Genomic DNA, 26,184 nt, shown 5'->3' with positions numbered 1-26,184 from the left:
ACATACCCATTAGGATAGTTATTATTATTTTTTTAATGGAAAGTAATGTGTTGGTGAGGATGTAGCAAAAGTGAAATCCTGTGCATTGTTACTGGGATGTAAAATAGTGTAGCCGCTATGGAAAATAGTTTGGTGGTTCCTCAAAAAGTTCAATATAGATTTACCATATGATCCAGCAATTCCACTTCTATGTATATACCTCAAATAATTGCAAGCAGGGACTCAGATACCTGTACACAAATGTTCATAGTATTATTCATAATAGCCAAAAGGTGGAAACATCCCAAATGTCCATTGACAGATGAATGGATAAACAAAATGTGGTATATGCATATAATGGAATGTTACTCAGCCTTTAAAAGGAATGAAAATCTGATAATGCTACAACATGGATGAACCTCAAAAACATTATTGTAAGTGAAGAAACCAGATATAAAAGGACAAATATTGTATAATTCCATTTTATGTGAGGTACCTAGAATAGGCAAAGTCATAGAGACAGAAAGTAGAGTAGAAGTTTCCAGGGACTGGGTAATAACTGCACATCTAGTTGTGTAGGGGAGGTCTGGGAATGTAGACATAGACATAGAGTCAAATGGATCTGGGCTTAAATTAAGTATTGGCTCTACCATTTACTAGATATGTGACACAGGTCAGTTAATTAACTTTTTAAAATCTCAGTTTACTCATTAAGAAAACAACCCCAGGTTCATAGTCACACCAAATTCACAGAGCAATTGTGAAGGTTAAATGATATAACACATATAGAGTACATAGAAAAGAGCTGAGTGCCTAACAAGCACTTAATGAATGTTAGCTATTATTAACCTTTGATAAGTTTCTGACATATAACAATAAATTTCTGTTGAAGGAATATATGCAAATGCATATTTACTATAATGATGAAACTGACTGAAGCCGTAGTTGGGGAAAATAAAGGGGAAATTACATATGTGTATGCCTGTATCTTAATTTTTACCTCCTTCCATGAAACTTTTACCATATTTTAAGCCTTTACTAAATACTTCAAATCAAGCCTTGCACATGAGATTCTCAATTTAACATTTGTCAGGTGATTGAATTTATAAGTGAGCTGACTATGCTGCACTCCTCTACCCATAGGGATGCTCCCTGTGACACTTTTGTAAGAGTAGTATTTTTAAATTAGCTAATATTTATATCTAATTCTCTTTTTAAAGGGTTTGAAGCAGTTTTCAGCATTTGTCACACAAGATAAAATAATTAAGGACTTGGGGGAGACTTTTTATTTAAGATAAAAGAAATATCAACATATGCCAATAAGGTTCACAGTTTTTAGAGGTGGACTGCAAAATGGGTTCTGAGCATCAAGGCAGCTATAACAAGGAAAGTTAATTACTCAATTCACATTATCCATATGATTCAAATGACACAATTACTCCGCCATCTCAGCTACCAAAAATATAATTTTTCTTTAAGTTATTATTAAAAATTATATATTAATATAATAATTGCCTTCACAAATATTATACAGTAAATGAAAGCCTAATTTTATTTGTCTATTTTGTATCACAACTTTTGATGTAGTAGCCTCACCACATAATGCCAAAATGGATGGATTGTAAAAGGGATCAAAACGATTTTGTGTAGGTCTGAAGCTGTGGTAATTAAGCTTCACTGAATGAAAAAAAAAAAAATCAGTTATTCAGAAGACATGATTATGCAATAATTAGTCTTCCAAAAACATTTATTCTTCACAATTAAGTTTAGGTAAGTTTTAGGCAGTAGAGACTTCGTGGCTATAATCCCTAATACGCACCCATAACATCTCGAATGTCATCCCTATGTCTTTAAGGAGGATACCTTTGACATCACTTTATGAAAGTACTGGAACCTTTCAGGTCACGTGACCGAACAGGGAGCCATTTTAGTACCTCAAGTAGGTTGACCATGGAGTGCCCTGAGAGACAGCTCTCCCAACTGTCAGAAAGTGATTCAGCACCACCGACTTTATCACAGATAATGAGTTTCCAAGATCCCAAAATTCTTGTCGATTCTGGAGCTGAAACTGCCAGTTACTGCGGCGTCCAAATGGCGGTTGACCAAGGCACATCAACTCTTGTCGACCATGGCGCCCAAGCTGATGCCTACATAGACTCCCAGGCTGCTGCCAAAACTCCTGTGGGAAATTTAATGAAAAGAAAAGGTAAGTGGTTTTACACCCCCAACCCCCCAACCCCCCTCACACAAGTTAAGGATAGTCTTCGGGAGACGTTTATTTGAACTGTGTGACCCACCTGAGGAGAAATGAGTGGTGTAACTTGTGTTCCTGTCCAAAGATGTAAAATAATGACTCTGGAAGAGAGGGGTCGGCTAATATGCTACAGTGTTTGGGCGGGATTCTAGTTATTTAATGGGTTTCCCTGACGGCTTATTTGTCGCCAGGCGAGGAGCAACCGAATGTGCCACTCCTTTTACAAATATCGCTGTGCAGTGGTAAAAGTCCTGTGGCCACTCGGAAGGTTGCCCCTATGTCAAGAGAATTTGTTCGGAAGTCTTGTTCCGCGAGATCCCCAAGAGGCCTGGCCGAGTCTCCGCCGCGCTCAGCGCCCCTTGAGCCTTTCCCCCAACCCAACCCTTCACCTCCTGACACGGGGCTCCTGGCCGCCGCCTGGGAGCCACCCGCCTGTCAGCTCGTCCAGATGGTTGCGGGGGCGTGGCGAGGCAGGGAGGGGTTGTGCACTGGGCTGCTACCTGTCGCTGCACAGTCCACCCGCCGCCCACAGTCCCATTCCATGGCTTGTCGCCTGGGAGCCCACTCACGCCCCCTTCCGTACCTCGGGGCAGAGAGGCGGATCTACCCCTAGCGGCCTTTCGGGTGCTGCCGCTACAGCAGCTGAGTTGGCCAGGCGGAGGGTCGGCCAGGGCCCAGTGACCCCGAAAGATGCTTCCCTCCCATGATAGCCTGGACCACCAGGCTCGAAGGCTGGGACCCTTTGGTTTTCCAGGGAAATCCGTTTAAAGTCTAAGAGCTGTGCTCTTACCTTGCAAGTTTAGTTCCCTTGGGATAAGGATGGAGTGGTCTTTGCCTCCAAACTGCAGCCAGCGGCTATGAACTTGAGAAAAGGCCAATTTCAGCCGATGCTGGCTTAGGCTGCCTGAAGCATGCTGTCAGGCGCCTTCCACCTAGCTGTAATTCTAATTCCAGATCTAATTTCACTGAAGCTGATGGAGCTGGGGGATGAATGGTGGAGAGAGGTCTCGTTAATTTAATTAGGTATCAGAGAATGCTTGCTAGAAAAAAGCGGTTGCCTTTTCTTAAATAAGATACAATCAGTTCCTTGGATAAATGCAGGTAACAAAATTTTAAAAATATTAAAAACTCATTTCAACCAAGGTTGTCCACCTTCTCTGAAAGTTTCTGTATTTACTTTCTTTCATAAAAGAGTTGACAGAAAGGCACTGAAATAAACAAAATGTCCTAGTCTTAGTTCTGCTGAGAAATCTAAAAGTTACTACTGATCAGATAAAATCTTGCTTAGTTGCTAGTTCTTCAAATATCTTAAGTGTTTGTTACTCTTTGTTCTGTTATGCAATGTTCCCAGCTCCAAAATTTTAAATTTAATTTGCTTTATTTTAATTAACTTTCCCTCTTATGTCTACAATGTGTGTGTATAGTTGTATGAAGCAGGAAGAAAAAAGTGATTATCACAAATAAGCAATGTCTCTCTTTCTCTGTCTTTTTCTCTGTCTCATACTGGCTGTCTGCTTTTCCACTGCTGGCCTCTCTTGTGCTTTCTATGCCTTTCTGGTAATTTCTAAAGTTATACTAAAGGACTGAAATGATAAATGCTGAGTCGCCACAATAGGGTGTCAGACTAACTTGTATGCGTGTTTTCTTTTTTAAATAAGGTTCCAGTGCTTTTAAATTATATTCAAGTTCAAAACTCAGAGCCCAGTCAATGGTTTACAGAGTATTAGGAGATGTACATTAATCTAACTTAAGGTATAAGATTTTATAACTTGATGTATAGTATAATCTCTTTAGAACCTAAGAAAACTTTGTCAGGTTACATATATGTGCATTGCTTTGCTTCCACTTTTGAGAAAAATTTCCTCAGGAGAAGTGTAGGCCCTAAAAACCATTTTAGATCTATCTTGAATTGAGGGAAAGTAAAATGAAAAATAAAGATTAACTTGGCACTCTCACTGCAGAGGCATGTAGTTTGCTTCACTTGCCCCCACGGTGTTGGTAAAATTGAAGTCTTTTACCTGAGAGTCTAAGAATATCATTCATTTAAAAGACTAAATCATGTTTTATAACAGCTCTGACTTCATTTGTTATCATGTTATTTGGATTATTTTTTTTAATCTTCACATATTGTAGGGGAGATAAAGGACTTTTAAAAATAATAAAATTATTTCAAATAAGGTATTTCAGAACTGTACACATACAACATTCCAGTGAGGATTGTGGGCAAGATCTTGTATAATTTAACCAATACTACTAGAAATGATCAGCAGAGGGAGCAAGAGGAATTTTTGGTGACTTTCTGTTGGTTTTGTTTTTGTTTCATGAACTCAAAAACAAGAGATGAGTAAAAGCCAGCATGAACCTCCTTATGAAATTGAGAACCAGTTTATATTGCGTCTGCCTCCGGTAAGAGACCCTTGTATCTCTGAGCAACTATCTTCAATGCATAAGTATTAGCTCTGTTTGGATTCTGTATCATTTGTATTTAAGGTAGGCTATAAAAACTGATAATATTTATTTCCCAAGAATCATGTTCTATTAAGCCAGCAGATCTCAACCTGTGGGTCGTGACCCCTTTGGGAGTCACACGACCCTTTCACAGGAGTCGCCTAAGACCATCGATATTTCCGATGGTCTTAGGAACCGAGACACCGCTCCTCTATCTGTCTCCAGGCAGGTCTGCCCACATGCAGATAAGCCCACATACAACATAAGGAACTGTATTAAAGGGTCGCGACATTAGGAAGGTTGAGAACCACTGTTAAGCAGTCCTATCCTAGTTTGTACTCTTTTAGCATTATTTCTTTTGTCCTGTACATTCCACATATGATGTGGGTTGATCTCCTAACAAACATCTGTGACTACGATGAATTCAGTGTCAACAGCCTGTTCATTGGACAGCCAAGATAAGACACTTCTAAAATCCTTTCTGTCACCTCAAAAGAGCCAGTGAGAGGGACCAGCTGCAAATTCATTACCATGCAAGACTGCAGCTCCTCTCAACATTGTTAGATTCTTTTTTCCCACTGAAACCTATATTCAAGTATTAGTCTATGAAAGCTATATTAAGGATGAACTTCAGAAAGCTATTTCCCCAACTAAGGTTAATTAACGTACTCAGTAAACTGCAGCTAAGCCTCTCCTTAGCAACTATAACTGACGGGCAGTAGTGAGAGGCAGGAATATAGAACTAGAAGAAGGCATTAACTGTAGTTACTAAAAGACAATGAGATTAGAGTCAGCCTCATCCTAAACTGACTTGCACAATGCATGGTATTTCATGGTATATGGCATTTGCTCCTAATGTTTGGGAGGTTTAATATTTTTTAAGGAGGACTGCCTCTGACATAACTGTTATATTAGCTACCAAGTAGACAATTCGTCCTTCTGATTTGTCAGTTTACCTCCTTTTTAGGAACATGCTGCTACTGTCAGGGAAATGATACAATCCAGAAGTGTCACCATGAAGGATAAACTAAAAATTGACTTATCTTGTAAGTAGTTAAATATCCATTCACCATACATTGAACAGTGATTTATTAAGGGATTGCTTTATGCCAGGTGTTTACCCCATACTAAGGATATGACAAAGAACAGAATGTGCCTCTGTCTTGATGGGCTCTAAGAGAGGCTTACATCACTCCCATTTCTTCTTTTAAGAGGAAAGGAAGTAGGTATTACGCAACTGGAGGTAATTATCACAGTATATATAAGGAAGAACCTGGGAGTCAACTGTAGGATTTGCATACTGCTGATTGTCTTCTACATACAAGCTTTGGGATTGCTGACCATGATAAATGAATCTACTGTTCTGTGACATACCTTTCTCTCTTTTCAATAACAGTTATTAGGTTTTTCAAATATAGAGAAGCAGAACCTATGACAACTGCAAATCTGTGTGTCTGTGCATTTAAACTGTGATTGTCACTTTAACTTCAGTTCTAGCTGAATTGTACATTGCAAATGAAAAGCTGTAGAGTTTTTTCTTTTTTTTTTAATAATAAAATGTACTTTTGTTCAGCTAATTTTACATGACAGTGTATGTATTTATTCAATTAAACTTTTATGTTAAAATAAAGTAAATACAGCCCTGGCCGGTTTGGCTCAGCGGTTAGAGCGTCGGCCTGCGGTCCTGAGAGACCCAGGTTCGGTTCCCGCTAAGGGCGCGTACCTCAGTTGCAGTTTGTCCCCGGCCCTGGTCGGTTGTGTGGGTGGCAGCCACTCGATGTGTTCCTTTCACATCAATGTTTCTCTCTCTCTCTCTGTTCCTCTCTCTCCCTCCCACTCTACCTGAACAAAAAATGGAAAAATGTCCTCGGGTGAGGATAAATAAATAAATAAATAAATAAAGTAAATACAGAGAAGTATATGAAGAAGGAAATAAAAAATAGCCCATAAGTTCACCACTCTAGTAGCCTTATTGACATTTTTATCTTTTTTTTTTTATTCCTCACTTGAGGATATTTTTCCATTTATCATTAGATAGAGTGGGAGGGAGGGAAGGAGAGAGAGACAGAAAGAAACATCACTGTGAGAGAGACACATTGACTGGTTACCCCCCAAACGACCCCAACCAGGGCCAGGGACGAACTGCAGCAGGGGATGAACCACAACCGAGGTATGTGCCCTTGACAGGAATTGAACCTGAGACTCATTGGTCTGTGGGCCGCCGCTCTAACTACTGAGCAACCGGCCAGTACCCTATTGACATTTTTAAAAAGGGCAATACAAAGTTATGGCTAGAAAATTCAAATAAAACAAAAAAGTTCAAAAGGAGTAAAACTCTCTTTCACAGTACCCCAAAGTCAATGCCAAAGATAACTAATATTAACTGTTTCTCCTTGTATTTCCTTAGACAAAACTTTTATGTGTAATACCAACATTTAAATAATCTCTGTTTTTAAAGTTAATTTACACAAAAAGAATTGTGTCAAACATGGTTCTGCATTTTTTTTTCACTTACCATTAGAAGATTACACTTGAATCCTCAAAATATATCCATATTTGAGACATCTGGGCAGGATTTAGAGTTGTTAGTATATTATATATATATATATATATATATATATATATATATATATATATATATATATATTTATAGTATACATATTTTTATTTAAAAATTTTCCTAATCCTTACCCAAGGATATGTTTATTGACTTTAGAGAGAGAGAAAGAAAGAGAGAAATTGATGTGAGAGAGAAATATTGGAAACATCGATTGGTTGCTTTCCGTACTCACCCTGACCAGGAATCAAATTCACAACCTTTTGGTGTGTGGGACAACGCTCCAACCAATCGAGTCATCCACATATTTTTTTTCAGTATTTGGAGGTTGTGTAGAATTTTATCTTTGTGAAACTAATTAGACGTTATAACTTGAGACTTATTAGCACCATTCTAGGATCAACCATTCCCTTACCTGAGCCTTTGGAAACACCCATGCATAATGACATGATTGAATGCTTCTTATGGTATCAAAATGAATGGGTTTGAATGAATGGAATTTGCCTTTCAGGATGAGAATGAAACATTTACTACTTTGTCCACATTTAGTTCAAACCATTACTAAGAAAATTTACTACTTTTGATCAAATGACATAAACTGGGGGGGAAAGCATTCTATATACTCTGCCTTCTTTCTTCTGGGGAGTTACTAAATGCATAAGTCTAGCATTATGAGAAATAGTAGATTTCACTGAAAGACTAGTCTGTCCCACATAGGTCTTCATTATTCAAATCCTAGCAGGTTTAACAATACATTGAGAAGATGTCAAACATTGATGTGAGAGAGACACATGGTTGCCACCCACATAACCCCAACTGGGGCCGGGGATAAACCACAAAAGAGGTACGTGCCCTTAGCTGGAATCAAACCCGGGACTCTTTGGTCCGCGGGCGACACTCTTACCTCTGAGCCATACTGGCCAGGGCGAAGATGTCAACTTTAATCTTTCCTGCTTCTCTTCAGCTGATGGACGTCATGGGACTGTTGAGGTGAAAGATGTCTCACTAACTGCTAAGGTAGTTGACTTGCCTTGTGTTATTGGAAGCCTGAAGACTCTTGACAACAAAATCTTTTATAAAACGGCAGATATTTCCCAGGTATGGACAAATTTTTTATACCTCTCACATTCTTCCAGAAATCCCTTTCTCTTTTCTTTTATCACTTTATTTTTATTTTTAGTTATTTATTTGAGAGAGATATTAATTTGTTGTTCCACTTATTTATGCATGTATTCACTGGTTGATGCTTGTATGTGCCCTGACTGGGGATTGAACCCACAACCTTCACATATCATGACGACGCTCTAACTGACTGAGCTACCCGGCCAGGGCCCTTTTCTCTTTCTTTCAGTGCTCCTTTCCACTTGGAGAATGGCTACTTGTCACTTCTAATTCCCAGCTAAATTGCACAGGAACACAATGGCATGTTTTGGTTTAGTGTTTTATTCATAACTTTTCACTACTTTGTTTTATCCAAATAGCTTTTAGGGCCTCTTGTTTGCCATTTATATTGACTTTCATTATTTGAAAATAGTAGTATCTGGGATTTTCTTCTGAATGTTCTGCTAAAACAATATGCTTTTAACTGTGGAGATTTACGCTGGTTATTACTCATCATTTCTACTCTTTTTTTCTTTCTAAATCAAAATGCTAAGATATATCTGTTTTCAACATGTTCCTTCTACAGTGATAAACACTCAAGCTATAAAAACACTCAGAGGCTACATACAGTGCTGCTGAGACACAGAGAAAATGAATATGAATGTATGTAATACTTGGTTTTCTGAAAATACCAAGTAACGTTGTCCTTACGTCTGTGCTCTAGGACTTCTGGTGGTAAGAATGAACATGATTCATTACTAACCCAAGATCTGTGGCCATAGTCAACTTATTTGTTTTTGTCAAATGTAGATGCTTGTGTGCACTGCTGATGGTGGTCTCCACTCTTCTTCAGAAGAACCAGTTACTTCTACTGATTTTAAAGAAATCAAGAAAAATGAAAAGGGGAAACAGAAAAAATATGTCTGGAAACATGGCAGTAAGTCACCAACCCTTTTGCTCATTCTGGCTGACTGCATTTATCTGCTGAATCCTAATTACTTGTGAACCAGAGACCCATTTATCACACTTAGGTGTTTGGTTCATTAAGCATCCAGACACTCTTAAAGGAATGAGTCATGTCATGAGCCAGTAGTTTATAGCATGACCTTTCTCCTTACCAAATTCAGATAGATATGTGACTACTATCAATATTATATGTGTTTCACCATGTTGAATTTATTTTAGTTACTCCACCACTTAAGAATGTCAGAAAGAAAAGGTTCCGCAAAATAACAAAAAAGGTTAGTTGCGTGCGATTTCTGTATCTATTGGGTGGATTGGAAAAGGACTATGAGTGGGGAGGGGAGAGGCATTTTGTTGGGTATTAATTCATTCATTCATTTGTATGTTCAATAAACATTTACTGAGTGTGAGTTAAGTGCCAGGCACTGTGTGCTAGAAATTGGGAATATATAGTTAATAAAAACCAACCTGGTCCTTGAAATTATAGGCTGGTCCTTTAGGGACATGGTTGTGTCTTCAATTAGAAACTTCTGCTAATGCTTTTAGTTTTCAATTGCAAGATTTAGTTTTAAAATGAACCCCTCCAGAACCTGAGAATTGGGAATTATGGTTATATTCCTAACCTTACCTCGGACTTTTAGAACCTTGGGCAAGCTACAGAAGTACTGTAGCTTGGCTTTATTTTTTTAATTAAATTTTTAAAAAATTTTGAAATAATTGCAGAGTCACGTGCAGTTGTAAGAAATAAAAGGGAGCCCTGGCCGGTTTGGGTCAGCGGTTGGAGCGTCCGCCTGCGGTCTGGAGAGACCCGGGTTCGGTTCCCGCTAAGGGCACGTACCTCAGTTGCAGTTTGTCCCCGGCCCTGGTTGGTCATGCGGGTGGCAGCCACTCGATGTGTCCCTTTCACATCGATGTTTCCCTCTCTCTCTCTCCCTCCCACTCTATCTGAACAAAAAATGGGAAAAAGTCCTCGGGTGAGGATAAAAAAAAAAGAAAGAAATAAAAGGGAGATAATATGTACCCTTTACCCAGTTTTCCCCATTGTAACTCTTTGCAAAATTATAATACAATATCACAAAGAGGAAATTGACATTATTACAATTCACCAATCTTATTCAGATATCTTCATTTTTGTTTTTAAATCCTCACCTGAGGATATATATATATTTTTCTATATATCTTTACACGGAGTAGGAGAGAGGGAGATAGAGAGAAACATCGATGTGAGAGGGACAGATCGACTGGTTGCCTCCCGCATGACCCCGACCAGGGCCGGGGAGAAACCCCAACTGAAGTACGTGCCTTTGAATGGAATTGCACCCGAGACTCTTTGGTCTGCGGGCCAACACTCTAACTGCTGAGCCAAACCAGCCATTACCAGATTTCTCCAGTTTTACTTGTATTCCTCTGTATGTATGTTTAGTTCTATGCAGTTTAATCCTATATGTATGTTCATGTATCCACTGACACAGTCAAGATACTAAACAGTTCTGTAACCACAAGGATTCCCTCATTTGGCCCTTTTATGGCCACGCTCACCTCCCACCTACCCTACACTTCTAGTGTCTAACCCCTGATAATCACTAACATGTTCTCCATCTCATCACTTTTGTCATTTTGAGAATGTCATATAAATGGAAACCTACAATATATAACATTTAAGACACCTCTTTCTACTCAGCACAATTTCCTTAATATCTGTGCAAGTTGTTGCATGTATCAGTAGTTAGTTCATTCCCTTTTATTGCTGAGTAATTCCATGGTATGAATGTAGTACAGTTTGTTGAAGTGTTCATGCATTGAAGGACATCTGGGTTGTTTTTAATTTTTGACTATTATAAATAAAGCTGTGAGCAGGTTTTTGTGTGAACCTAAGTACATATTCATTTCTTTGGGATAAATGACCAGGAGTGCAGTTGTTGTGTCATCTGGTAGTTGCATGTTTAGTTTTATAAGAAACTGACAGACTTTTTTCCAGAGTGTCTGTAGCATTTTACATTCCCACCAGTAATGTATGTGTGATCTAACTTCTCTATATTCTCTATTTGCAGCATTAGGTGTAACTTTTTTATTTATTTATTTATTTATTTATTTATTTATTTATTTAGCCATTCTGATAGCTGTGTAGTGATCTCATTGTGGTACTAATTTTCATTTTTCTGATGACTAATGATGTTGAACATCTTCTCATGTGCGTATTTACCGTCTGTATATCCACTTCAGTGAAATGTCTGTTCATGCGTTTTGCCCATTTTCTAAATGGATCTTTAAAAATTGTTGAGATTTGAGAGTTCTTTTTATGTTCTAAACATTAGTTTTTTGTCACATATCTGGTTTGCAGATATTCTCTCCTAGTCTGTAACTGGTCTTTTCATCTTCTTTGCAGTGTCTTTCAAAGAGCAAAAGTTGTTATGTTTAATGAGATCCAATTTATTGATTTTTCTAGTTAAGGATCTTGCTTTTTGTGTCAAGCCAAAGAACTCTTTGCCCAGACCAGATCCTGAAGATTTTCTCCTATGTCTTTTTTCTAAAAGTTTTTTGAGTTAATTTTTGTAAAATGTATAAGGTTTAGTTCAAGTTTCATTTTTTTTTTTGGCCTTTACATATATGTCTAATTGCTCCCGCTCTATTTGTTAAAAAGGCTATCCTTCCTCTATTGTATTTCTTTTGTACCTTTGTTAAAAATTGGTTGGGCATATTTATGTGAGTCTTTTTCTGGGTTCCCTGTTCTATTCCATTAATCTGTGTGTTGATCCTTCTACTGATATCACATGTAGCTATATAATGTCATGAAATTAAGAAGACTACTTTCACTTTTCTTTTTAAAGATTGTTTTAACCTTTCTAAAGCCTATATCATTCCATATAAATTTTAGAAATAAGCCCAGCTGGTGTGGCTCAGTTGGTTGGGCATTGTCCCGTGCACCAAGAGGTTGCTGGTTCGATTCCCATTCAGGGCACGCATCAGGGTTTCAGGCTGGATCTGAGGTGGGGGTGTTTTTTTCCTCTCTCCATCTCATCTTCCTCTCTCTCTCTAACATCTATTTAAAAACATTAAAATGTTACATACTGAATTTTAGAATAAAATTGTCTATGTCTATAGAAAAGTTGTTGGAATTTTGATAGGAATTATATAAAATATGTAGGTTAATTTGACATCTTTACTAGTCTTTCAATCTATGAACATGGTTGCCTTGGCTTTTATACTGTCAGTCAACAGCATTCATTGAATGCTTAGTAAATGTAAACCTAAGTTAAGAAGAATTTTAGAACTCTTTAAGCCTTAGTGAGGTATGAGTTATAATCATATTATAACTTTATTGTTTATTATGTTTTATTTTATAGCTGGTTGATTCCAAACAAGTCGAAGAAGTCAGCTTTACTGAGGTAGAGCAGTCATAATATAACTTTATTGTTTGCCCTTAGTATGTTTTATTTCATAGCTCATTAATTTCAAACAAATCAAAGAAATCATAAAAGTTATGTTCGTCTTTCTTCTAACCTCTAGTCCCCACCCCCATATACATACACTGAATTTGATTCACTGAAAAATGAATCCATTGTTTAATGTCTGATAACTTATAGAGGAAAAGATATAATTTGGCCAGTGACCCAGTGTATTATAATCTGCTTTTTTTTCTCAGATATTTATTTAAAAAGCCATTTCTTGGAAGTCAGGGTTCACTTTTACCAGCAGTTGTTTGAAATTGCTATCCTCCCTCAAAGTTCTCATTTCTATTTGTGGCATGAAGAATCGGTTGCTGTGGAGATAATTTTCTAAAACTGAATTTAAGGGAGAACATGTAGCTAAGACCCATTGTTTAATAGAAAAATCTCTAAATAATAATGATGTGGGGAAGTGGAATCTGAGAATTTGGATCTTTAAACTAAATTACTTCTAAATAACATCATATTTCTTTGCCATTGTGGGTCAGGGAAAATAATTGAGGCTAAAGATTGTACCTCTGAGACAGGTCTTTAACATAGAGTTGCAGATTGAAAAGATTAAATGTCTCAAGTAATTTGATTGGGAAAAAATAAGCTTACCATACAAAAATCTAGATCCTGGTCAAGATTTCTTTATAAATAGCATTCCTTAAAGTAGAAATTGGTCTGAATGAATATCTTAAAGAGGGCTAATTATTTGAATTTATTTTTATGTAGGAAAAGGGCATTCCTGAAAAACACAATGTGTTAGATGACATTACTGATATTCCTCCCATCCCCACTCCGGTCCAATGCATTGACTCTCCTGATGCGGAAAAGGAAGTGAAAAGACTGCTATGTTCTGATGCTGAATCTGTCAGTTTCCGTATCCTTTTTTAGTGTAGTCTGTTTCATCCTACATGTACTTGCTGACAAGCCCTCACTTCTGGTATTTGTGTGCCGATTTTGATGTATAGAACTTAAGATTTTTCGAAATGTTACTTTCTATCTAGGAACAGTGAATTCACATAATAGAAATTTATTTACTTATGTAATTCAATATAATGCAGTTCTCCACACTAGGAATCTAGATAGAAAGGCCTGAAGTTGGATGAAAATAAATAGCACTTTCAGCAGAGAGCCTCTTTTCTTTCAATGGTGTCTTCTTCTTTCTTTCTGCTTTTTTCCTTGACTGCCCCTCCTTTCAGGATGGGAAGTCACTGCAGAAGATGAAACCAAGGACGTAGAAAGTCAAGGCTCCATTCCAAGCTTTGAGATATTCCCAGGAACAAGTGGCTATAATCAGGGTCACATCTCATCAGGTACGTTCATAAAGGCAAAAAATGAACAAAAATAACCAGGAGCTTCAGAGAGGGTAGGTGTTGATCCTGTGTAAGATCATTCTTCATAGACTTACAGGCCAATTACAGGAAAAGGATGTCTTTGCCCTTCTTTCGTCTTATTGGTCACTTTAGTACTTCAAGGGTTTTAGATTGAGGTTCTAATCTTCCATCAATCCATAGTATTCTAAATTCCGATGGGCCCTTAGATCTTTAAATATCTTGATAGTTTAATAGATGAATGAATGTTACATTTAAAAATTTTTCCTGTCCTTGTTTTTTGAAGGGAATAATATTTCTACAGGAAAAATTACAAAATTCATTGCTTGCCCAGTAAATTTGAGGGGAAGGAGTACAATGGCAACTGGCATGGGAGTAATTTGAAAACTTCAGGTAGTGTCACCTTCTTCTTGCTTAAAACCAATAGAATGTCACATCCTTCGGGGGATACTCAGTGATTCTAGCAGTAACAGTGATGATGAGGACGAGGATGATGATGATGATGATGATGATGATGATGAAGAATTTTACTATGATGATGAGAATGAAGAGGCGGAACAGCGTTATGAAGAGAATCTGCAAAGGGAGCTACAGGCCAAATTAATTGAATTTGGCCAGTGTAAGGCAAAGGAGGGAGCTGGTTCAATAGGTAAGTTAGAAGAAAAAACTAACAGGTGGGACAGAGTGGGTGGCAGTGCTAAAGATGGACTCTAAACACATGTTACATGCAAGGCTAAGTTTGAAAACTTATTGCTCAGATGTATAGTGGACTTTTAGTTGATTTGGATTTCAGTCCACTAGATTAGGTTGTTTATTTTTACTATATTTTAAAATTTATTTATCTTTATTGTTGAAGATATTACAGATGTTCCCCACTTTCTCTTGTTGACCCCTCCACTTGGTTTCCGTCCCACCCTAGGCCTTCACCACACTATTGTCTGTGTCTATTATGCATATATGCATATAAGTTCTTGGTTATTCTCTGCCTACCACCACCTCCCTCTGAGATCCATCAGTCTGTGCCGTGCTTCCATGCTTCTGGGCCTATTTTGTTTGTTAGTTTATTTTGTTCATTAGATTTCACATATGAGTGAAATCATGTGACGCTTGTCTTTCTCTGACTGGCTTATTTAACTTACAATAATACTCTCCAGGTCCCTCCATGCTGTCTCAAGTGTAAGAAATCCTTATTTTTTATAACTGCATAGTATTTCATTGTGTAAATGTACCACAACTGTTCTATCCACTCCATCTACTGATGGGCACTAGGGCTGTTTCCAGATCTTAGCTACTTTAAATAGTGCTGTTAATGAACACATAGGTGCATATATTCTTTCTGGCTGGTGTTTCGGGGTTCTTAGGATATATTCCTACAGGTGGGATCACTGGGCCAAACAGCAGTTCGATTTTCAATAGCCTGTATTTAGATACATGAAGCTTCTGTCTATCTCTTAGTCATGGAAATTCAGAAGCATATTCATTACATGGAGAAAAAGCTCCAAGAGGTTCAGTGCAGAGCACAAAGACAGAAGGATCTCATCAAGAAAGTAGAAAATCTGACACTCAAGGTAAATTCTTGTTGTCTGGTATAAAGGTATCTTGGTATCTTACTGTCAAAATCCCATCTTGTGTTTCCACTCATGTCCTCTCTGAGCAGCATTTTTGTTCACTCATGAAGCTAAACAACCTCTTAGAAACTCCTAATAATAGATATCCCTATTTTCTTTTTTCTGAGTAATTCTGATAATCTCATATAAACATTTTTTAAAGGAACCAGGAGATTTGAGATAATAGTAAACACTGAGCATTTCTTACGTGAAAGTCACACAAAGAGCTTAGCATTTTACATGTATCATCTCATTTCATCCTTACATCCCTGAAATATAGATACTGTCACTATTCTCATTTTATAGATAAGGAATTGAAATGTAAAGAATTTGAGTAAGTTGCCAAGGACCACAAAAAGCAGTAGGGCATAGAATAAACCCTGTTGTTTCTACAAAAATGTGTTCATTGCAGTGAAAGATAATTAACTAAATTTGTTTTTTAAATTTTATTATGTATTATTGAGTAAGAATGAATATCTTGATACACATTTCAACAAAAGGAAAATGTATGTTTAGCCATGTTTGCTTTCCTTTTTATAGTGAGGGAAGTTCTGAAGCATCTGGAGAATTCCTTGCCAGATTTCATTTTCTGTAGAGCTGTAGTCATTGAAGGAGAGCAACTGGACATGGAACTGTACCTATTTAAAGTATTGTCTTTTGAATAACCAAGTGAAATAACAGATATGGACACACTTTCAAAGATACAAATATATGATATATTATGATTGTTGTTGCAGGCAGTACTAGTTAAGAATAGCAATATTCTGCCTGGCTGGTGTGGCTCAGTGGTTGAGCATTGACCCATGCTCCAAGAGGTCACTGGTTCGATTCCTGGTCAGGGCACATGCCCAGGTTGTGGGCCAAATCCCCAGTGGGCTGCATGCAGGAGGCAGCCAGTTGATGTTCTCTCTCATCAATGTTTCTATCTCTCCCTCTCCCTTCCTCTGTCTCTAAAATCAATAAAGGGAAAAAAAAGAATAGTAATATCCTGCCCTAGTGTAGGGAAATGGAGGCATTAACACCAAATTCTAAGCCAGCTGTTTTAATAGTTCACCAGTCAAAGGATTTGTGCTAAACTAGAAAAATGTAACACAAAGGCATTCCAACTGTTTATTTTATGACAAGAAAAATGTTGTGTTAGGGTATATAAAATAAAATCAATGGTCTTGTAGTTAGCAGGTGCCATTTTTATACTCTAAGTCCTTTTGTTATGATTGACGGTTTTCTTGCTTATCAAATTATTTGCCAAACTGTTTGTTTTTCTTGGTTCTTTGCTTTGAGACTCAGCATGCATCATTTACACAATTTGTTTTTCAGAATCATTTACACTCTGTGTTGGAGCAGCTTAAGTTACAAGAAAAACAAAAAAATGAGCAGGTAAGAAATGTGTTTTCAAATCAACCAGAAAATATTTGATACAAGTAATACCTCATTCCACCCTCAATCTCATTTCTGGCTGTTCTCCCCCCCCTCACCTGAGGATATGCTTTAATTAATTTTAGAGAGAGAAGAAGGCAGAGGGGGGGGGAAAGAAAGAAAAAAACATCAGTGTGAGAGAGAAACATTGATCTATTGCCTCCTGTACACACCCCAACCGGGATCTAATCTGAAACCTGGGTATGTGCCCTGGCCGTAAATCAAACCCATGACCTTTCTGTGCCCGGGATGACACTCCAACCAACTGAGCCATACTGGCCAGCGCCTGGCTGTTCTTTATAGGAATAGTAGTGGTCAAGCCTTCTAAATGAGGGTAGCAGGTTGAAATAAGGTCTTTGTTAAAATTCACTAATTCAACAGATATTGAATGAAAAGCCCTAGATGTACACAATTTTAAAAATATTATTCTTCAATTACTGTTTACATTCAATATTATCTTGTATTAGTTCCAGGTGTACAGTATAGTAGTTAAACAATCATATACTTTACAAAGTGTTCACCCTGTTATTTCCAGTACTCACCTGGCACCATACATAGTTATTACAGTATTATTGACTATATTCATTATGCTGTACTTTACATTTCCATGAGCATTTAGTAACTACCAATTTGTACTTCTTAATCCCTTCACCTTGAATAAGACAGATACAATACTTGTCCTCATGGAGCTAACTGTCTAGCAGATAAGATTGATAGTAAACAAATTATACAAAATTAAAGGTGCAAATTTTGAAGAAGTGCTGTGAAGGAGAAAAAGTCAGTGGTGCGCCCTGGCCAGTTTGGTTCAGCGGTTAGAGCGTTCGGCCTGCGGTCCTGAGAGACCCGGGTTCGGTTCCCGCTAAGGGCGCGTACCTCGGTTGCAGTTTGTCCCCGGCCCTGGTTGGTTGTGCGGGTGGCAGCCACTCGATGTGTTCCTTTCACATCGATGTTTCTCTCTCTCTCTCTGTTCCTCTCTCTCCCTCCCACTCTACCTGAACAAAAAATGGAGAAATGTCCTCGGGTGAGGATAAAAAAAAAAAAGTCAGTGGTGCTATTTGAATAAAGAGAGTCCAGATTTCATTGGGGGGGGGGGGGTCATTATCAGTCTTCCTGAGGAAGTTATATTTAGGATGAGACCTCTCAGATAACTCCAGGCTAAGAGAGGATGAAGATCTTCTTGGTTGGAGCATATGCCAGGTCCCACACTGGGAAAGAATTTGGTCTCATTGAGGACCTCTGGAGTATTTAAAGCAAGGAAGAGAGTGACAACATAAGGTTGGAGAAGTAGGCTGAGGCCATATTGTATGGTCCCCTGCAGGCCATGATAAAGAGGATGGGTTTTAGTTAAGTGCAACTGGAAACCCTTGAAGAGTTATAAGCAGGAGACTCACATTTAATTTAAATTAGTAAAAGATCTCTCTGATTCCTGTATGGAGAATGTATTGTAGGAGGGCAGGACTAGAAGATGGAGGCCAGTAAGGAGGCTGTGTGGTAGTCTAATAAGACATGATGGAAACTTGGACTAAGGTGGTGACAGTGGATATGGAAAGTTTATACACACACACACACACACGTAGTTATATATATATATAACTACAACATAAATGCTTTATAATAGCTTTATTCAGATATAGTTCATATACCATACAATTTACTCATTTAAATTGTACAATTCAATGGCTTTTAGTACATTCACAGAATTATGCAACCATTTTAGAGCATTTTCATTATCCTAAAAACAAAACAAAAATAAAACAACCCTGTATCCATTAGCATTCACTTCCCATTTCTTCTGAATCACTCCTATCGTCCACCTCTAAGCAAACACAAATATACTTCGTACTAGTCTACTTTGTCTATTCTGGCTATTTCATACAAGAGGAAACATATATATTCTTTTGTGTCTGAATTCTTTTACTTAGCTTAATGTTTTCAAGGTTAACCCATGTTGCAGCACATATAAATAGTTTATTTCATTTCATGGCTGAATAATATTCCATTGTATGGATATACCACACTTTGTTTATCCATTCATCTATCGATGGACATTTGGGCTGTTTCCACATTTTGCTATCAAACATTTATATATGAGTGAATATATGTTAAAGGTAGAATTGATGGGACCTGGGTCAATTACTGGGTGTTGAAGGAGAAGGAAGTGTTAAGGATGTGTGCCACAAGAGAGTGAGCAGAGTGGAAAGAGGAGCGCAGTGTGTGATAAGTGAGGGTCAAGTAGCTGTATAGAAAATATATGCTGACTCCAGCCCTCTACTGTTGAGGGTAACCATTTTAAAGAGATTGGAGGTCATATTATATGGATGGGTTTAGCCTGGGGCTCTTAAGGTACAGACAATGCTGTCCTCCATCCCCATCCAACAAGGCCAGGGGAATTCTTATGTTCTGTATCTTCTCTTCCCTTTACAAATCACTTATCCAAGTACTACTTATAAACAACCATATGTATGGTTAATGCCAAGATTGCTTTAGCACCCACTATACATTTTTGTTTTCATCAATGTTAGTAGTTAGTATTGGGGAGTGCTATTTTCAACATAGGAAGATAACTGTAAGCTTTATTTACTCAGAGCCCTTTATATTAGCTCATTTATTCAATGTAGATTTATTGGGTGCCTACTTTAAGCTAAGTTCTGCAGGGAGCTACAAAATGCATACAATGCAGTCTCTGCCTCCAGTGGGGGAGAAATTCATGAGGACAGGAATTTAAAGGAATGAGAGCTCACTTTTGTCCATGGAGATCAGGGAAGACTTCATGGAAAGATGGTGTTGAACTGGAGCCTTAAAAATGGGTAGGGTTTTAATAAGGAGGTAAGGAAAGGAGGACATTCTGTATAGAAAGTAGCATGCACAAAAGGGCTCAGAGGTATGGATACCAGTTTAGATTTTTTGATGTAGGTCATAATGAGCCACCAAAGCTTTTTGTTGTTGTTGTTGTTAATCCTCACTGGAGGGTATTTTCCCATTGATTTTTAGATAGAGTTGGAAGGGCAGGAGGGAAAGAGAGAGAGAGAGAAACATTAATGTGAGTGAGACACATTGATTGGTTGCCTCCCATGCGGCCCTGACCAGGGCTGGGGATTGAACCTGCAACTCAGGCACGTGCCCTTGAATGGGAATTGAACCTGCGACCCTTCAGTCCATGGGCCAATGCTCTGACAGCTGACCCAAACCAGCCAGGGGCACCAAAGCTTTTTTACTTGGGGAGTAATTCAGGAGCATTTCTCTGCCAGCAATATACAGGAGAGATTAGAGTAGGGAAAGACTAGAGGAAGATGTAAGTGGTAGAAGGAATCAACTCAACAATTGATTGGACTTACAGGATAAAAAGGGGAACAAAGAGGAATTCAAAGCCTAGGTAACTAGAAAATGGTGTTTTTCTCACACAAATGAAGACCACAGGAAGAGGATTATTGGGGTTGGAGGATGGAGAAGATGATTAATTGAGTTGGGAGAGTGGAGAGTGTCTCGTGCATAGAAATGCCCACTGAAGCTGTGGGAATAGATGTTAGCCACGTGACTACTCAGCAAGATGTCTGAACCTAGGGGAAAAGCTACCTTTAGAGAGTGGTGGGAAAAGAAAGAGCCCACAAAGGAGAAAATTGGAGCTGTCAGTTGTAATCACGGTCAGCATCTGAGTGAAAAGAGCCTCTAATTTACTGCATGTGGCAATTATAGCAGTTTCAGTAGATGGTGTGCAGCATAGGATAATTTTGTAATGCTCCATTCTTTTTATTTCACATAAAGAAAATCCACACTTGTATGGAGTGACCTAAATTGAATAATATTAAAAAAAATCTTTGTCCCAAAGACAGTATACTTCTGAGTGTTATTGGTAACTTTGCCATTTCAAGTAAAAAAAAAAAAAAATTCCTGCACCACAAAAGTTTCAGGGCTTCTGACTTAAAACTCATCAGGATAAGAACACCATCTAGCTCCTGATTGGTCAGGACTCTGACCCAGTTTCCAAATGTCTCTTAATGTGGCAAGAAGCAGCAGCTAAGACCCAGTATAAGATCCATTGAGTTCAATGAGTCAAGAGGCTCTCCCAACTGTATTACCCTCTGACTCTGAATATGGCTGCAGTCATCCCATGTCCATTGCTCCTACACTGAGTTGTGACCTCTGTACGCTCTTCCCAGAAGTACAGATTTTTAACAGCAAGCCTATTTAATTTTTCAGCATATTCAATTTTGAAGCTTCCTTTTATAAATTTGTCATAATAAAGTACAATGTCACTGCTGCAGCATTGTGTACACATTCTTGACCGTGGCACTGTTCTCTGGAACATTACAAGACTAAGGTAACCACATAAATGTCAAACTACAGTTTTTTGGTTCATATAAGTCAATTCTACATAAAGTAGTGGAACTAAAGATTTTGAATGAATTTTTCATGTTTTTTTCTGCCTCTCCCTACAGATTATTTTCCTACAAGAAAAATTGAAATACTTTCTGGAGAAGTGAGGAGAGCCTTCAGCCTTGCACACAAACCCTTGATTCCCCATCTAGACTAAAAACTACATGAAACTGTGCATGTTTCTGTTCATTTTATTGTCTTATGTTGAATCATTTTTTTTTTGTTTCTGTGAGCCTTTTTTTGCTAATTACTTTAGAAATTTCTAGTAGTATATAAAGGGACAGAATATGAAAAAGTAGTAGACCTAAGGACCAAACTCAACTATAGGACTTTGCTTCTCTATGAATTTGAGAATTATTTATATTTTTCTGTTTTATGGTGCCATTCGATGATTCAGCCATACTTGTCAAGGAGAGACAGTCTAGCCTGAAGGCCATGCAGCTGGTTTGCATGTTTTGCCTTTTCTGTTTGCTTTATATATTTTCTAAAACATAGAACAAATGAAGTCATTTCTACCAGGGGCTAGGACTGGCAACAGTGAATTTAAGTTCCTACTTTGTGGCAGCTTATAGTACATTATGTCCTGTCTCTGTTCAGATGAGGGGGGCTTCTTTCCTGCTCAGGGATGATTTTCTTTTTTTTTTTTTTTTTACTTTTATTAATATTTATTTTATGCTGAATTTACCCCTGGGCCATACAGTTTTGTTCCTTCAGTTTCTTCTGGGATATTTTTTCTTCTGTGCAGCCTCCTCTTCTGATTTAGGAACAATCTGCTCTTTTCCAGTAGGATCCTCTCCATGGGCAGGGAGAGCTCATGGGTCGGTTAATCTGCCCACAAGCTCTATAAGTTCTGTGCCACATCTTGGGAGCTTTGTTCACCTGGATGTGCTCAATGACCAGAGAACCTACATTTAAACCCTTAAGTTAAGCATTAATCTCTGCATTTTTAAGTATGTGGAGCAAAAAAAGCACTCTTTTTGGGCCACCAACCTTGTGTCCAGCCCCACTGTTTGGCCTGGGCACACCTACCAACTCCACCACTGTAATGATGGAATGGCACACATTGGTTCTGTAAAGTGACATCCTTCAGATACTTGGTGGCTTTTTGAATATGCATACCTTGATGACTTGGGCAGTTTCACAGGTGTTCTTAAAGTGAACATGAAGGTTTAAACCTTTTGATTTGCATGATTTTGTGGGATATTTTTGGGTTAAGTGAATAGTAAACTATCTTCAGAGGTCACCTCAGGCCACTTATGGGAAGCGTCAGGGATGATTTCTTGTACTACAATCTTTGTTTTCTGTTGTAATTTTAGGACTGTGTCTGGTTATTTGCTAGCTAAGAGAATAGTTAGAGCAGAGATGAAATTTCAAGCTGTTGTCCTTGTTCTTAGCCTCTTCATCCTAACCCTCATCGGAAAGGTTAGAGATACCAGATGCTTGTGATGCCTGTGAAGATTCCCTTAAAAACCATAGACGAAGCCCTGTCCGGTTTGGCTCAGCAGTTAGAGCATTGGCCCGTGGACGAGAGAGTCCCAGGTTCGGATCCTGCTAAGGGCATGTACTTCGGTTGCAGTTTGTCCCTGGCCCCGGTTGGGGTCGTGTGGGTGGCAATCACTCGATGTGTCCCTCTCACATCGATGTTTCTCTCTCTCTCTCTTCCTTTCTTCCTCCCTTTCTCCCTCCTGCTCTATCTTAAGATAAATGCAAAAAGTGTCCTTGGGTAAGGATAAAAAACAAACAAACAAAAAAACCATAGATAGATTTGTTTTTGCAGCTGTATTTTTAAGGTTTTTTACTCTGTATTCTTTAATCAATAAATAAATTCCTCATTTTAAATGGATTTCTGTCACTTTATTAAACCCCTCACATGATGAATACACTCATATCCAAAAGGAAACTGAAGAGACAGGTAGTATACTATGATTAGAAAATGTCACAAGATGTTCTCAGTACTCGAGCTCCTTCTAAAGCATTCTTAGGATAACTCCTAAAGAACTAAGCAAATCATCTCATATTAACCATATAACATTGGGATATTGAGAGAGGTTAAAGAGATATAATAAAAATGGCAGCTCCAGTATTTGCACTGAATTATGTTGTAGTGGAACAAACACAAGGTTGGAATCCCAGCTCTACTACTCACCTTAGGCAGGTTTTTACACCTCTTAGAGCCTCTATTTCCTCATCTGGAAATCAAGGGTAGTAATGCTTACTACCAAAAAAGCATCTGAGGCTTTTCTGGAAATAGCTCAGCTAGACCCAGGTCTGGTCCCAGGTCTGGTCCCAGTTTATGAAGTTGGTGTTGCTCTAGGAAATGTGCTTGCAAGTTTTCTCTGCCACTTCAGGTGCTCCCATTCCAAGTTGAAGTTAGTAAGCCAAGGGCAGAGAAGAGGAGGTCAAATATGTATGGGTAGGGCCTATGGAGGAGGGGTAGAGACAGAAGGAATGCTGGTAGCTAACTAATGCAAGAAGAAGTGGGTCTAAGGGAGATAGACATGTTAAGGGCAAACAGAATGAAGCCAAGATTAGGAGAGAAGTTAGAGGAAACCAACTTCAGCTTGAAAACCAAGATGATATAAAAACATTTTTTTCATCCTGGCTGGTTTGGCTCAGCAGTTAGAGCACTGGCCCAAGGACCAAAGGGTTGCAGGTTTGATTCTCAGTCAAGGACACATACCTGGGGTGCAGGTTCAATCCCTGGCCCCAGTTAGGGTTGTGCAGGAGGCAACCGATCAATGTGTGTCTCTCACATCAGTGTCTCTCTCTCTCTCTCTCTCATTCTCTTTCCCTTCCATTCTCTCTAAAACAATCAATGGGGGAAAAAACCTTAAAAACATTTTTCCCCAGAAACCCAGAATTTAAAAAATGAGAAGAAAGAGAATAGAGAAAAGGAATTGTCAGAGACAGAAGGTGGGAGAAGAGACAGAAGGTAGGAGAAGAGGCAGGTTTTGAAAGGAATATAGGTCTTTTCAAATGAAGGAAGGCAGGGGACTGGAGCTGAAACACATAAAAAGTACCCTGGGCATAAGGCTGGAGAGACTGAGGTAGTGAGTATGGCAAATTCTCACTGTGAGAGATGTTGAAGAGCCCTATCCAGCCTCTGATACTGCAGCCCAAGAGCAGCCAGAGCTCTGCTGAGAGGCAAGGGGAAAAGGGAGACAACAGGAAGGGACAAGGCCAACTTCATGTGTCTGCAGTGCCCTTTCATTCCTTCTACCACCATATCTCATTGTAAGCCTGGGCAACTGCTTTACCACTGCTTTCCAGTTCACCAAAGGTTATTGCCACCCTGACTCCCCACCCCCTCCATACACACGTATGATACCTCATGAAGTTTTTTTTTTTAATATATATAGCCTCGTGATTCTGACTTTTGCATGTTATAGATTTGCGCTGTCCAATATGGTATCCACTAGACACGCATGGCTTTTGAACACTTGATATATGTCTAGCGAAACATAAAAGTATAAATTGAGATATGTGGTAAGTGTAAAATACACACAGAGTTTTTGTAGGGGGACTGCTCTGTGCTGGAAGCCTGGTGACCTCCCACTATCCACATAGACTGCCCTGAGCTTTGGTGGAATGCTCTGTAATCCTACCAAAATATGGGAAGATAGGCAATCTCAAGGGGAGCTCCTATAAGACCATTCTCACTCAGCTACTCATCTTGAGGGAGGCTACCATGAGGCAGTTTCTCAAATGCCTTCCTCATTCTGGTCAGGCATGGGACTTTCTGCCTGTCCTCCAGCCCCAAAGAGAACATCTGCAGGCCACAAAACTGCTTAGCTGCAGTGTGGAATTGGCTACTCTGCAACAGGGTGCCCCACCATCCATGTTGCATGTCATAGGGCCCCTTTTGTTTCAGTGTCATCCTGGGGAACAAGGGATGCAGGGACCTAGAACCATTGCTGTCTTTGCCTTTGCTGTCTCTAATAAATTGTCTGGACCTATGTGGGCTTCTTGTTTCTTTATCAGCAGAATATGTACGCCTGTTTTACAATTTCTAAGACATTTTAAAAAAGGGAATCTAACATATCATTAAGAATTGTTTTATACTGATTATATGTTGAAATAACAATATTTTGAATACACTGGGTTAAATAAAATATATTATTAACATTTGTTTCACCTCTTTATTTTTACTTTTTAATATGGCTGCTCTAAGTGATAGACCTTTCAACGGAATAAATGTAACTTTATGGAAACTGATTGCATTGTTCTTTTTTGTATATTATTTCAGGCTAGTAAAATAAAATCTTCAGGATTGACAAGAATGGTATTGAAGAAGCACTGCCATAATTGCTCACTCTGTGAGAGGATAACTAGCTAATTGTGTAGGGCCTTGAGTAGCAACCACGCTAGGTAACGGTGGTGGATGCAGCTAGTTGGGGTGTCTTTTTGGTCCAGTATGTATTGGACTCATCTGGTAGCCTATGTTTTGTAGTACTCCTGGGGCTTCTCGGCCCACCCTCTTTTCTCACATACAAGTAAGGGAAGGGTGTGGAATATCAGAGTCAAAGAATATATATAACCAAAGAAACCAAAGTAAACAAATACAAATTTATTCTTTTCAAAGCAGAATTCAAGGGAAAGGGGAAAAGCACCACAGTGAGTGGCAATCAAAGTTAACCAATTTGTTCCCAGCCCTGCCCCTTCGTCCCAAACTTTTCTAGACTTATGTGCCACCCTTGCTATCTCCCCTGAATTTCTTCCC

At 38.6% G+C, this 26,184-nt stretch overlaps 1 protein-coding gene across 2 annotated transcripts; it reads left to right on the top strand.

The window, feature by feature from the left end:
• Nucleotides 1-1,929: 1,929 nt before the first annotated feature.
• On the top strand, nt 1,930-21,636 carry TAF7L (TATA-box binding protein associated factor 7 like). Of its 2 annotated transcripts, XM_036271311.1 has the most exons (13): nt 2,096-2,185; nt 4,572-4,639; nt 5,649-5,727; nt 8,203-8,336; nt 9,150-9,276; nt 9,525-9,580; nt 12,647-12,688; nt 13,466-13,613; nt 13,936-14,049; nt 14,495-14,716; nt 15,523-15,635; nt 16,992-17,051; nt 21,527-21,633. In XM_036271311.1, the coding sequence occupies exons 1-13, from the start codon at nt 2,173-2,175 to the stop codon at nt 21,569-21,571; spliced, it is 1,221 nt and encodes a 406-aa protein (XP_036127204.1). In that variant the 5' UTR covers nt 2,096-2,172; the 3' UTR covers nt 21,572-21,633. The 2 variants fall into 2 exon arrangements, with proteins under 2 accessions (XP_036127205.1, XP_036127204.1); XM_036271312.1 differs by lacking the exon at nt 15,523-15,635 and having other exon boundaries at nt 1,930-2,185; nt 21,527-21,636.
• The last annotated feature ends 4,548 nt before the right edge of the window (nt 21,637-26,184 follow it).

Source organism: Molossus molossus, unplaced genomic scaffold (genome assembly GCF_014108415.1).
Source record: "Molossus molossus isolate mMolMol1 unplaced genomic scaffold, mMolMol1.p scaffold_m16_p_2, whole genome shotgun sequence".
Lineage (NCBI taxonomy): Eukaryota > Metazoa > Chordata > Mammalia > Chiroptera > Molossidae > Molossus > Molossus molossus.
This window is presented reverse-complemented; position numbering and strand designations above follow the sequence as displayed.